This window comes from Carassius gibelio, chromosome A11, assembly GCF_023724105.1.
Source record: "Carassius gibelio isolate Cgi1373 ecotype wild population from Czech Republic chromosome A11, carGib1.2-hapl.c, whole genome shotgun sequence".
Lineage (NCBI taxonomy): Eukaryota > Metazoa > Chordata > Actinopteri > Cypriniformes > Cyprinidae > Carassius > Carassius gibelio.
In genome coordinates this window covers 25,960,042-25,972,541 of record NC_068381.1, presented here as the reverse complement: position 1 = coordinate 25,972,541, position 12,500 = coordinate 25,960,042, and the positions used below count along the sequence as shown (strand labels likewise).

At 41.1% G+C, this 12,500-nt stretch overlaps 1 protein-coding gene and 3 non-coding genes across 4 annotated transcripts; 1 reads left to right on the top strand and 3 right to left on the bottom strand.

Annotated features, from left to right (window-relative positions):
- Nucleotides 1–4,720: 4,720 nt before the first annotated feature.
- On the bottom strand, nucleotides 4,721–8,394 carry LOC128022763 (uncharacterized). Its single transcript, XM_052610556.1, has 5 exons — nucleotides 7,716–8,394; nucleotides 7,344–7,616; nucleotides 5,626–7,218; nucleotides 5,277–5,480; nucleotides 4,721–5,154 (listed from the first exon to the last, which is right to left on the bottom strand). The coding sequence occupies exons 1-5, from the start codon at nucleotides 8,326–8,328 to the stop codon at nucleotides 4,721–4,723; spliced, it is 3,117 nt and encodes a 1,038-aa protein (XP_052466516.1). The 5' UTR covers nucleotides 8,329–8,394.
- A 2,135-nt stretch (nucleotides 8,395–10,529) lies between these two features.
- On the top strand, nucleotides 10,530–10,601 carry trnae-cuc (transfer RNA glutamic acid (anticodon CUC)). The gene has a single exon. It is a non-coding gene; the product is annotated as a tRNA-Glu (tRNA).
- A 398-nt stretch (nucleotides 10,602–10,999) lies between these two features.
- On the bottom strand, nucleotides 11,000–11,071 carry trnae-uuc (transfer RNA glutamic acid (anticodon UUC)). Its single transcript has one exon. It is a non-coding gene; the product is annotated as a tRNA-Glu (tRNA).
- A 1,224-nt stretch (nucleotides 11,072–12,295) lies between these two features.
- On the bottom strand, nucleotides 12,296–12,368 carry trnar-acg (transfer RNA arginine (anticodon ACG)). Its single transcript has one exon. It is a non-coding gene; the product is annotated as a tRNA-Arg (tRNA).
- Nucleotides 12,369–12,500: the final 132 nt, after the last annotated feature.

Sequence of the window (12,500 nt, the reverse complement as noted above, 5' to 3'; positions counted from 1 at the left end):
AAAACTGACATATTGTGAGGTTAATAATGAAAGTGAGACCAATTTTTAATCCGCAAAATTGCTGATTATTCGCTCGTTTAGTTTAATGCAGATTACAAATTATTCTCAATGTCCAGGTGGCAATTAGTGATAAGGCTTCAAAATGGCAAGCCTGTGACATCAAAACCACATGGCATTATACCCTTCAATGTAATGAAGCAGTTACAGAGTAGCGATGAAATTGTTCATTCGAAAATCAACTGGCTGCCAGCCTGCAGTTTATTTCCCTGTTAATCGTCGAGCTTATCGGAGTGCTTGTGAGACGAATGGCAATACCAAAGCATGTCCGTGTCTCCCCTAGATATCGGAATGGGTGTGCAGAATATGTCTTTTTTTGGAAAAAAAGAAGAATGACTGGAGATTTGCCTTTTCTTCTAGACTTTGGAGAAAAAAAACAACAACAACAAAATAAACCAGTGAAAAACACACACAGAGCGAGCCAGCCAGGAGTCGAACCTAGAATTTTCTGATCCGTAGTCAGACGCGTTATCCATTGCGCCAAGGCCGGCGCCCATTAGTCGAGGTAAAGATCCTAAAAGACGCACAGGTACGCGAGTTCGCGGCCCGCTCCGACCAGTGATGGAATTCCTGGAATGTGTCCGTTTTGACGCTGCTGATGCACGCGTGCGTAATCATCATTCTCCCCCATAATTTAATCGAACGTAAATTCGTCCCCCGCACTTTGATTTGGGAACTGTCCAAGGTAAACACTCTCACGTTATGTATGTTTCATTCATACCGGACGCCGGAGGGCGCTCTCTCGCATAAAGTCCAAAACGGACTCGTAAAAGTACCAGCTTGTGACGCACGCTACAGGAAATACCTTATATGGACAAAAGCATCCAGATGTCACTGGATAAAAAAAAAAAACGAAATGATTTGACAGACAAAACGTGAATCTTCATTGCAACAATACATGATTTGTGTTTTTGTGCATTTTCACAACAAAACACATGAATAACGCAGCGCTAACTAACTCATTTTTTACAGTATAATATATTATTTTTTTACAGTATAACATTATATTATATTATTATATTTTCTGACTTATTCTGAAAGTCCCTGTTTTTTTGTGTGTGTGTTTTATTGTTATGTAATACTGGAATACTTAAAAAATGTGCAACTACAAATACAGTGAGAAATAGGCACAAAAACATTGCGAGTGCAAATATTAAGATTAACAACCCTTTTTATTTGCAAATATAAAGTCAATAAAAAAATTATAACAGCAGTGCAAATATATATGCATGTACAAATATTGTGAGAATACAAAAAGGCACAATAACAATAGTGTGAGGGAGATCCTTTTAATCTCCATATATATTTTCAAGCCAATAAAACATTTAGAACAGTAGTGCAATTTTTACACATCAATTAAAAATAGTAAACAGTAAACCAAAAATGTTTACCACAGTAGTAAAATGTTTACATATCAGTGTAAAAATATAATAAATATAAAACCAAAACAAACACAATAACAATAGTGTGAGGGCAAATATTAACAATCCTTTTAATCTCCATATATATTTTAAAGCCAATAAAACATTTAGAACAGCAATGCAATTTTTACACATCAATTTAAAATAATAAACAGTAAACCAAAAATGTTTACCACAGTAGTAAACTTTTTACATATCAGTGTAAAAATATAATAAATATCAAACCAAAACAAACATTTTCAGTGCAATTTTGACATCAGACTAAGAAAATAATAAATAGTAAACCAAGACAAACATTTACCACAGTAGTGCAATTTTGACATATTAGCCAAAAAAAAGTTAATTTAAAACTAAAATGGACCAAAGTAGTGCAATTATGACATATTCGCCCCTAAAAAAAATGTAAATAAAATATACCAAATACAAAATAAGGATAATAATAAAAACATAAACATACCATATATATATATATATATATATATATATATATATATATATATATATATATATATATATATATATATATATATATATGAAATATCAAATATTTTCCCAACAGAGGCATGCAGCAGAGGAAACACACAGTAATTACACATTTTAGAGACAGCTGTCATTGTGGGACTTGTAAATTGCACTATAAAGCAAACATTAACCAAATAAAAATATAATGTGCTGAAATAGCAGTTTTAAGAAGCTGGAGGGTTGCCATTTCCCTTTTTTTTCTTCTATAACCTCGTTCCTGCAGCACAGCCCTCCATTCATCATATGATTGAGTCTCAGACTCTTTGCAGAACCAGTTGCCAAAGTACTGAAGATGTGATGGTGGCTTTCTCTCTTTGTTACACTTTCTGCAAAGAATGACGTCTGTCTTCTTCACATATTTTCTTGTGACAGTTCCAGTGCGCTCCCTCTCCAGTTTTCTCTTTCTATATTGCTGAGTGGAGTAAGGAACATCTTGACCGGATGTCGGTGTCTGAGCTGATGGTGGCATAACTGAAGGTAAAGGGAGGTTGAAGAACATCACCTGTGAGGTACCTGGCACTGTAGTGGATGGCGCGCAAGTGCCTATCACTGTAGGAAGCTGCACAGATGGTAAAATGAAAGGGAGAGAGACGGGTAGTGCTGGTGCAATGACAGGAAGGCCTTGATGTGATGTTGGAACCTGGGAGATGGCTGGGGGTTGCGACCTCCCCTTAAGTTTTGCCTTCCCAGCAGTGTTTGGTGGCAGGATAAAAAGGTGAGGCTTAGCCAAATTGCCTGGATACAGAGTTGGTCCTTTCTGCAGAGCAGCAGGAAGCGTCTCGGGTCCTGCCATGGGTGCATCTGGGGCTTGGATACCCTGCTTCAAAATCTCTTGTTCCTGTGACTTTCCACGCCTGCTGAACCTGGGAAACATAAAACAACCAATATTAATAAACATTTAAGCAATACAAAAGATCAACTACTATTTGTCATGATTGTGACGCAGCAGCATGACACAGCTGAGATCACACAGCAGTCGTCTAATGTATTACTGCTTTTGTGAAATGGCTACTTTATTGAGATTAACATTGTATTATGAATTATTGATTCTTGCAGTCTGTTGAAGACAGCTGATCCACGTCATAAATCTTATCTTTCATAATGAAGAAGAAAACAGAAGTTGAACTCTTGTTGATTTGTTTCTAGACCTGCAAAGCAGCCATGGTTACATTAAGGCTGATGATACAAACATTTTTGAGAAATGTTTCTTGGGCACGTTCCCCACTGAGAATTTTGACAAGCAGCATTGATCAAAAAAAGTTGCACTGTGTAACATCAGCCTTTAACTGCTTTAAGTTTAGGCTTAGCTGTGACAATTTACTAACCATTGTTGACTGTTGCAGCGTTCACTTCTGGGAGCTGGATGGTGGTCTCACTCATCACCTTAGCATTGGTGAGGATGCACTCACGGATGTGCTTGTAAGCACGTGCTACAACAGTGAAGCGGGACACCCTCACTCCCTCACAGCGCACCGCGTTTGGGTAGAGAGCACAGAGCCTTGTGAAAATGGCCTCCACCACTCGGTTGCAGTCAGGCCACTGTGCAGGACTATGAGCCCCAACGAAACACCTGCAAATTACAACAGGATACATATTATTAATTTAAGATTGTTTTCAATGTGTGATCTTATTTTTATTTTCCCTTTTCTATTCTGTCTGTTTTGCTTTGTGTTGTCTAATTGTTCATTGATAATATCTGCCCATAGTTATGTTTTCTTTCTTTGTTTTGTTTTTAGTTTGAAGTTTAAATGTCATATCAATAAATCAGGTCTCTACTGGATTACTGTGTTGTAGAATTATTACAGGGTGTTGTAAGTCAGCCTGTCAGACTTTTTCCCACAATAATGACTGCATATTATCCCGCTTATTACATGGCTACTTACTAAAGTACAGTAAAAGACAAATTATTTGACACAACATAATGATACAAAATGATTTTACTTATTTAAGAAATGATTGCTTTGTTTCTGCTAAATTAATTATTCCAATGTGCGGTTGGAACTGTGTTCATAGCAATGTAACATACTTAGCAACCTAATATATATAGTCAGAATTAAATGTAAATCACAACTAATAATTTATGTTATAACCAAGATAAGCTAGTCATGAAGGTGTCAGGTTACTAAACAAAAAATGTTGTAGGTGATATTTCAGCCAGTTTCAGATATATATATTTTACCAAAAAAATTGTAAACCCTGTATTTACTAAATATAACATACCTTTTGGTGCTCTCAACACCTGGGGCCACAATCTTCTTAGTGGCCCTGAATCGTCCTTGTTTTAGGTGGGTTTGGTGACGTGGTGGGTAAATGGTCTTTTTCTTGTCATACTCCCCCAATGCCTGCCATAGGGAGATGATCTTGATGCACTCTTCTCCTGACAAAGCCAGACGGTGGTCTCTGAGGCTAACCAAGAACTCTGCCAAGTCCTGCACGGCTCCATACCCCTCAATATTATCAGGTCCAACCGAATCCTAAAATGAAAGATAATTTAGGAACTTTTGATAGCATCAATGAATACAAATATTCACATGAAAGCACATCCAATGTAACCCAGATTATGTTTACACACATGTAAATGTAAATAAAAAATAAACTGGGCCCTTACATCATGTGAAGTGTTCTCTTCCGATGTTGGACGATCCGTTTCTGCAGATAATCGGTCCACTGGGACAACATCAAAAAGGTAAATATTTATTTTAAATTTGTATTTATGCCTTTCAATGTGATAAATACAAATTTATAGTTAGTGTGATAACAAATACCGAAATCTTTATGAATACTTTATGGTAAAACTCACAGCTATGTGCTCCAGGAAAGAGTGCTAGATCTGATTGAGTTTGCAGTGAGCTGCTGACAGGAGATGACACTGGTGATGGAGGGACCACAAACAGTGATGACGTGGGGCTGGTTGCTGGAGGAGTTGGAGATGATGCTGCAGACGCTGCAGACACTGATGCTTGTGTAGAGGCAGCAGGTGTCCGTTCAGTGTCAAAGGTGGGGACAGTGATGTCCTGAAACTCCTCAAGTTCAGCATAACCTTCATCCACCTCTATACCAACCTCAGTAGTCTCTGACTCTTCAATGGCCAACTTGTAGTCCTGCAGAACTTTACCAGTTTGCTGGTAAAGATATTCCACTCCAATAAGCTCACCTTTAAAATTGAAAAACATTGACAATTAGATAACATACCACAATATTATATTATAACTTAGTGGTTCAGTGGTTTATACTTGAATTAAAGTGTCACTAAAAAAAAAAAAAATAGTTATATACCAGTGTACTTTCTTGGCCCAACATAAGGAATGATTTTCATGCCCATGAGCTCCTCTGCAAGAGTGTTGACCGCATGACGCAGTAGATGGTTGTAGGAATGTGGTTGCTGCTGATTAGTTGTTGCTGCCACTGCCCGGTCCTCATTCCACCTTGCAAGCCCATCCAAAAGATATGCCTGAAAGAAGGTGTCACTTGCCAGCGTGCCTATAAATGAAAAAATAATAATAATAATAAATTCACAGCACAAAATTTTTTCTATAAATACACAAATAGCTGTTCTTGCAATTCTCATAATTATTTCAGTATAAATCATATCTTAATTTAATAATTCAATTAAATAATTTATTACCTGGGATGAATCTGTTAAGGTGCAGGTGAAATGACTCAAGTGAAGTGGAACCTCTGGCACAGCGGTATGTTGGCAGGCGGTGCCCTCCCTTCAGTACAGTACCCGTCTGCATGTAGAGCTGCACACCGACAGGATCCTGGATGCAGGCCACATGCTTCCGCTGGGACTTTAAAATCTCTCTCATGCGGGCTGAGTTTATTAGTGGGACTCCCAGAGTGTCACGACCAGCATCTCCATCAAAGGCCTGAACATGGCTCTCAATCAATGCCAGGGTCTCTTTGGTCCCGCGAGTGGTTCTCCTGCAATGCAGCGCTAGCTCGCTACGACTGATACAGCGTAGCACATCAGCCTCGAATGATGGTTTCCCATCAGCTTCTAGCTCTGCATGCTTCGCTGTCTTCAGGGCAGTCAGGTCGACCTGGTCCCACATGAAAATACAATGGCTGAGGCCACTCATAAAAGTGGCATATAACTGGTGTGAGTCGGTGGTGCAGCCCACAGCAAACCTTCTCATGAAGTGCCAGACATCTAACCGGATGGTCATTTGCTCCCACTCTTCAAACATCCTCCTCAAAAGAGTGTTGCCACAGCAGTCTCGGTCGACATACAGCACTTCGGGAGGAGCCACCCCAGCCACTCTGTATCGCTTGATAAGGCCTTCTATCATTGGCCCCAGACCAAAACCTTCGCTCGCTGTGAGCACGGACATGATCACCTGTCCATGCTCATTGCCAACATTAGTTGCCCAAGTAGCAGTGCCATAGCTGCGTCCTGCTAGTTTTCTGGCCACTTTTTTGGTAGAATCCATTTTTAAGATTCGACCATATTGTGATGTTATAGTGGCCTTGACCTCATCCAGCCTTTGCAGGACATCCTGGGCGTACACCTGCATCAGCCATCGGTGCTTGGGTATAGAAGGCATTGAAGGAACAGGTTCAAATGTCACAGGCAGGATCAGGCTCGTCGTGACAGCACTGGCAACCCCCTTGCAATCTGTCAGATACTGGACTGTCTTTTGCAACCAGACATCAACATGACGCTCCTGTAGCTTGCGCTGGATCTGGCTGCTGCTGTTTCCCAGCCCGCGCTGACGCATCAAAGTTACTACCTCGAAGTCACATGCAAGTTTTGAAGTAAGAATGCAAGGGAACAGCACCCTGTGGCCAATGTCGAGCTGGGAAACGAGATCATGGCTCCAGCTGATGACCTTCCTCTTACATCTTCGGCAGGCCAGGTACTCAGATGCAACAAAGTACATCTCACCCATGGCAACCACCTGCCTGATCTTTTGATGCAAGCCAGCTGAGGTCAGAAGTTCTTTTTGACAGTCTGGATGCGGACAAGTCAGCTTCACTTGCCACAGTTTTCGTGGCATCCAGAGCAGCAGGCGATGGCCAAAGTAATTCTCCAAGGAAGGAGAATTGCTGGTCTTCAGTGGCACGGGTGGAGGATACCACCAAAGTTTGTTCACCCTACTAAATACCAGCTCGGGATGCCCCTGTGCTGTCCACCTGAACAGGGCCTTGGAGATCCACCTCTGGTCCACTTCAGGCAGGGTGTGTGTCCATCCAGCCGGAAGACAAACTCGTCTTGCTGAAAAAATAAAATAAAATAGAAAAACAGAAAATAAACACATAAATAAACAAATTCACATTGCTTCACTTTACTTTATTATCCCTGGAAAGGAAACATTGAATACTTTAAATAAGTATACGTACATGCCACATATGATGCCTCAAACTTAGCTGCCTCTGCCAGCAGTGTGCTGTCATCTATCTCAGTGGACACAGCTGGACAGGTGAGGGTGGCTGAGGGCCCTGTGGCTGTCTCAAGGGACACAGATGGACAGGTGAGGGTGGCTGAGGGCCCTGTGGCTGTCTCAAGGGACACAGATGGACAGGTGAGGGTGGCTGAGGGCCCTGTGGCTGTCTCAAGGGACACAGCTGGACAGGTGAGGGTGGCTGAGGGCCGTGCACGTGCCTGGGCCAAAGCTACAAAAAAACACAGGACAAACAGATAAACATGACTACTGAACAGCAATAAATACTAAACAAACCAAAAAAGTGTTATACAAATAAATGTTTGCTTACAAGGTGCGACTTTGAGGGGGGAAACCAGTCTTTCTACAGCCTTGTTCAAGTTTTTTTGGTTAGGCAGCTTTCTTACCAAGAGGGAGCGGAGAGAGGCAGTAGAAGTATGGGTGGTGGTAGCGTGCTGCGTGGGGGTGGTGAACTCTGTAGGGGCAGAGTGCTGGGAGTCAGCAGCATGCTGGGGAGCTTTTCCAGCATATTGCTCTTCCTTCATGGCAATGGCAACTCTGCCAGAAGGAAAGAGCTCAATATACTCCCTGAAACTCCCCTTGTTGTGGGCATGTTCTTGGGAGTCTTTGCTGCCTCCTGTGGGGTCCCTCTTCATAGCTGCCACCAGGTAAGCAGCATACCCCAGGGCATTTTCAGCCACCCACCTAAATGTTTGCCCACGAAATACACCAAATTGGATTTCAAAGAAACCCAACAGGTGCTTTCTGTTAGACAGATCTCCGTGGTGCTCACTTAAACTTTTCCTGGCTTTGTCTAGCACTTTCTCCGGGGGCAGGGGTCTTGTGTACGGCTTTCCTTTGTTGGCTTCCTTCACCTTTGACGCTTCCACTGTATCCGTCAGATTCAGGCTGCCATCAGCCCGTCTCCTGAAGCGAGGTTCCATCTAAATTAAAAAAAAGTGAACTGTATTTACTTATGATCACCTTGTAATGTTGATTTTATACTATGCTTTGTTTGTGTATATATTTTCCTACAGGCTAAAAATGTTGGCTAACATATCAGAATTATCCCAGAGTAAGAGATAATTTTTCAGATAATTATTATACATTCAAATATAACTTTTGTCCCACCTGAGAAAGGGAAGGGAAAGTTCAGTCTGTTCTATGTGATCTCCTTTTTAAAGACAAAATTTTCACAAATTTTTCTGCTCTATTACAAGTAAAGATCATACATACAAAATTCTAGAATCAAAATATACTTAAAGTACTAAAAGTAGAAGCATAATGTATACTATATTATTGCATTATAACAAGTAATGAATTAATGTGTAAGAATCATTTTAATGTTGCAGCTGGTAAAACTGTAACTTAATATACTTTATATTCTGCTTGGTCGACTAATCTACCAAATATGAAATACTTTTTTTTTTTTAAATAATATTTTACATTGATCAGCTGAATTATAAGCTTGTCTGAACTACAGGTTATTCATTCAAAACAACTTTATATATTTGACACTTTATTTTTATGTTAACATAAAAACACAACTCATGTTACAATATGCTGGCACTAGTATGCATTAAATAAATACAATTAAATGCATTAATTCATACTTAATTTATGCACAGATAATCATGATTTAATATATAACTCATTAAGGACCAAACCATTTATTAATGATTACTGCATTGGCAACAAATGAACATTTTATATGATTCATAGATAAAGTAATCAATAAATTGTTGTTATTAGTTAAGTGTCATAATTTATTCATTCCTTAATAACATATTATATTAACTAATAGTGTCAAATTATATAATTAATGAATCATTAGCTAATAATTTGTAAAGATATCATTATGTTATTACTTTAACTTTACTTGTTGAGGTACGACTAATTTAAAAAAAATCCATAACCACAATAACATATTAAGAATTGGTTAATAATTTTTTACCTCAACATGTAAAGTCATAACATGATTCCTTTGAAAATCATTAGCTAATGATTAATTAAAGCTGACAACTGGAAGTTGAAGTAAATAGCTTTGGCCACTGTAGTAATTAAAATATACATTTACGTCATTAGTTAATATAATGTTAATACGGAACTAATACATTAAAGTAAATTTAAATAATAAAATTGTATGTATTAATTAATCTATGAAACATATAGAATGTTTATTAGTTGCTGATGTAGTAATCATTAATTAATGGTTTAAGTTAGTCCTTCATTAGTTTTCATTAACTCGTGATTATCTGTGCATTCGTTAAGTATGAATTAATGCATATTTGTGCACCAGTATTGTGTTACTTTTATATTGATAAAAGATTCACTTACATTGCAAATGTTGGTAAGAAATTAATCGATGACTGTTATCTTCTTCTTCAGCCGTTATCCGCAAGTCTCCGGGGGTTCTTGACGTTATCAATTGTTGTTGATAACTTGTTGTTACTATGAAGAATCACGGATAAGGAACGAGCGCTGATTGGCCAATTTCTTGTTGTTACTGGGCGGAATGACGGTTGCGATACGAGCGCTGATTGGCTAATTGCTTGTTGTTACTGGGGGGAATCACGGTTGCGATACGAGCGCTGATTGGCAAATTCGCGGTTACGATACGAGCGCTGATTGGCTAATTCGCGGTTGCCATACGAGCGCTGATTGGTTAAAACATAAGATTCATGGTTGCAGCCGGGATCGTGATTGGCTGTCATAACAAAGAATAACCACGACCTACAGGTGACATGGAGCGCCACTGGCCCACCAATAGTAAAGACGCCCGATTGTTACAGACTTGTTGGTTTTCGATGTGACGGTGGCAAGCATTGATGTCTGCTCATTCTCACCTTGTTATCAGGAGAACAGACTACCAGCCCTCCAGCCCTCCAGCCCTCCAGCCCACCAGCCCACCAGCCCACCAGCCCACCAGCCCACGAGCCCTCCAGCCCACCATCCCTCCCTGGTGGTCTAGTGGTTAGGATTCGGCGCTCTCACCGCCGCGGCCCGGGTTCGATTGCTCATTCTCACCTTGTTATCAGGAGAACAGACTACCAGCCCTCCAGCCCACCAGCCCTCCAGCCCACCAGCCCAGCAGCCCACCAGCCCACCAGCCCAGCAGCCCACCAGCCCACCAGCCCACCATCCCTCCCTGGTGGTCTAGTGGTTAGGATTCGGCGCTCTCACCGCCGCGGCCCGGGTTCGATTCCCGGTCAGGGAAAGCTCTTTTGCCTTCCAATTGTGGACTGCGAATTCAAGCTCTGCTGACAGCTGTGAGAAAGCCATCTCTAAACCAAAAAAATTGGTGGGAACATGAAAAAAAACACCTCCTTCGAGCCGGAGTTGAACCAGCGACCTAAGGATGGCCAACACTCCAACCTACAGTCCTCCGCTCTACCAGCTGAGCTATCGAAGGGGCTAAGGGCTAGTCAGAACATCGACATATCAGGGTTCTGTAGCTCTACTGCTGGCCAAAAAGTCACTTCTGGTGCAGGAAGATTTGCTGGATCAGAACCTCGACATATCAGGGTTCTGTAGCTCTACTGCTGGCCAAAAAGTCACTTCTGGTGCAGGAAGATTTGCTGGATTTTTGAGGAGGGAAGCAAAAAGGAGCATGCATTCCCATACCGGGAGTTGAACCCGGGCCGCCTGGGTGAAAACCAGGAATCCTAACCGCTAGACCATATGGGATTTGGACACTTTAAACTGGCCATGGGCTTCTGGCGCACTTTCCATACATGTGGTCAGCGTGGGCGCAGGACCTTGTAGTGGCCTGTTGCTTTAGTTCTGTGACTGTAACAATGTGATAATAATTTGGCAAAACAAGAATTATCCAAAAGGACGGTTTTCTGAATTATATAGTGTTGTATGCATTCAGGGAATCTGTTTTTTCACTCAACCCGGGGGTTCAGTGTATTTGGGCAGATTCCTGTGATTGCAGAATTGATTCCTCAAACTGGTAATTAAGCTCTTGTCCAAGTGAAAATACTCGTGTCATCCATTTGAAAACACACACGGCAACCTTTATCTAGAGGAAAAACTGGAGTCAACCCCTGGCTGCGTACGAGAAAACCAGGAATCCTAACTGCTAGACCATATGGGAACTGGCCAGCTTTAACTGGCCACAAGCTTGTGGGCCACTTTCCATAAATGTGGCCAGTGTGGGCGCAGGGTTTTGTAGTGGCCTGTTGCTTTTGGTGTGTGACTGTAACAATGTGATAATAATTTGGCAATACAAGAATCATCCGAAGGGACGGTTTACTGAAATATATAGTGTTGCATGCATTCAAGGGACATGTTTGTTGACTCACACATGGTTCAGTTTTTTGGCCAGAATCCTGTGATTGCTGAATTTATACCTCGAACTGGTAATTAAGGTCTTGTCCAGGTGAAAATACTTGTGTCATGCATCTGAAAACACACATGGCAACCGTTATCTAGAGGAAAAACTGCCTATCGTCGGTCTGTCAAGGTACAAAACTGACATGTTGTGAGGTTAATAATGAAAGTGAGACCAATTTTTAATCCGCAAAATTGCTGATTATTCGCTCGTTCAGTTTAATGCAGATTACAAATTATTCTCAATGTCCAGGTGGCAATTAGTGATAAGGCTTCAAAATGGCAAGCCTGTGACATCAAAACCACATGGCATTGCACCCTTCAAAGTAGTAAAGCGGTTACAGAGTAGCGATGAAATTGTTCATTCTAGAATCAACTGGCCCACCAGCCAGCATTTTGTGAGATGAATGGCAATACCAAAGCATGTCCGTGTCTCCCCTAGACATCGGAATGGGTGTGCAGAATGTGCCTTTTTTTGGAAAAAATAGAAGAATGCCTAGAGAGTTGCCTTTTCTTTTGGACTTTGGAGAAAAAAAACACAACAACAAAATAAGCCGGAGAAAAACAAGCACAGAGCGAGCCAGCCAGGAGTCGAACCTAGAATCTTCTGATCCGTAGTCAGACGCGTTATCCATTGCGCCACTGGCCCACCATTAGTAAAGACCCCCGATTGTTACAGACTTGTTGCTTTTCGATGTGACGGTGGCAAGCATTGATGTCTGCTCATTCTCACCTTGTTATCAGGAGAACAGACTAACAGCCCTCCAGCCCACCAGCCCTC

Coding starts and splice junctions, on each gene's coding strand:
- LOC128022763 (XM_052610556.1), bottom strand. CDS start 8,328: ATGGAACCTCGCTTCAGGAGACGGGCTGATGGCAGCCTGAATCTGACG. Junction 7,617..7,715: donor CCCCCTCAAAGTCGCACCTT/GTAAGCAAACAT, acceptor GTTTTTTTGTAG/CTTTGGCCCAGGCACGTGCA. Junction 5,481..5,625: donor CCTTAACAGATTCATCCCAG/GTAATAAATTAT, acceptor TTTCATTTATAG/GCACGCTGGCAAGTGACACC.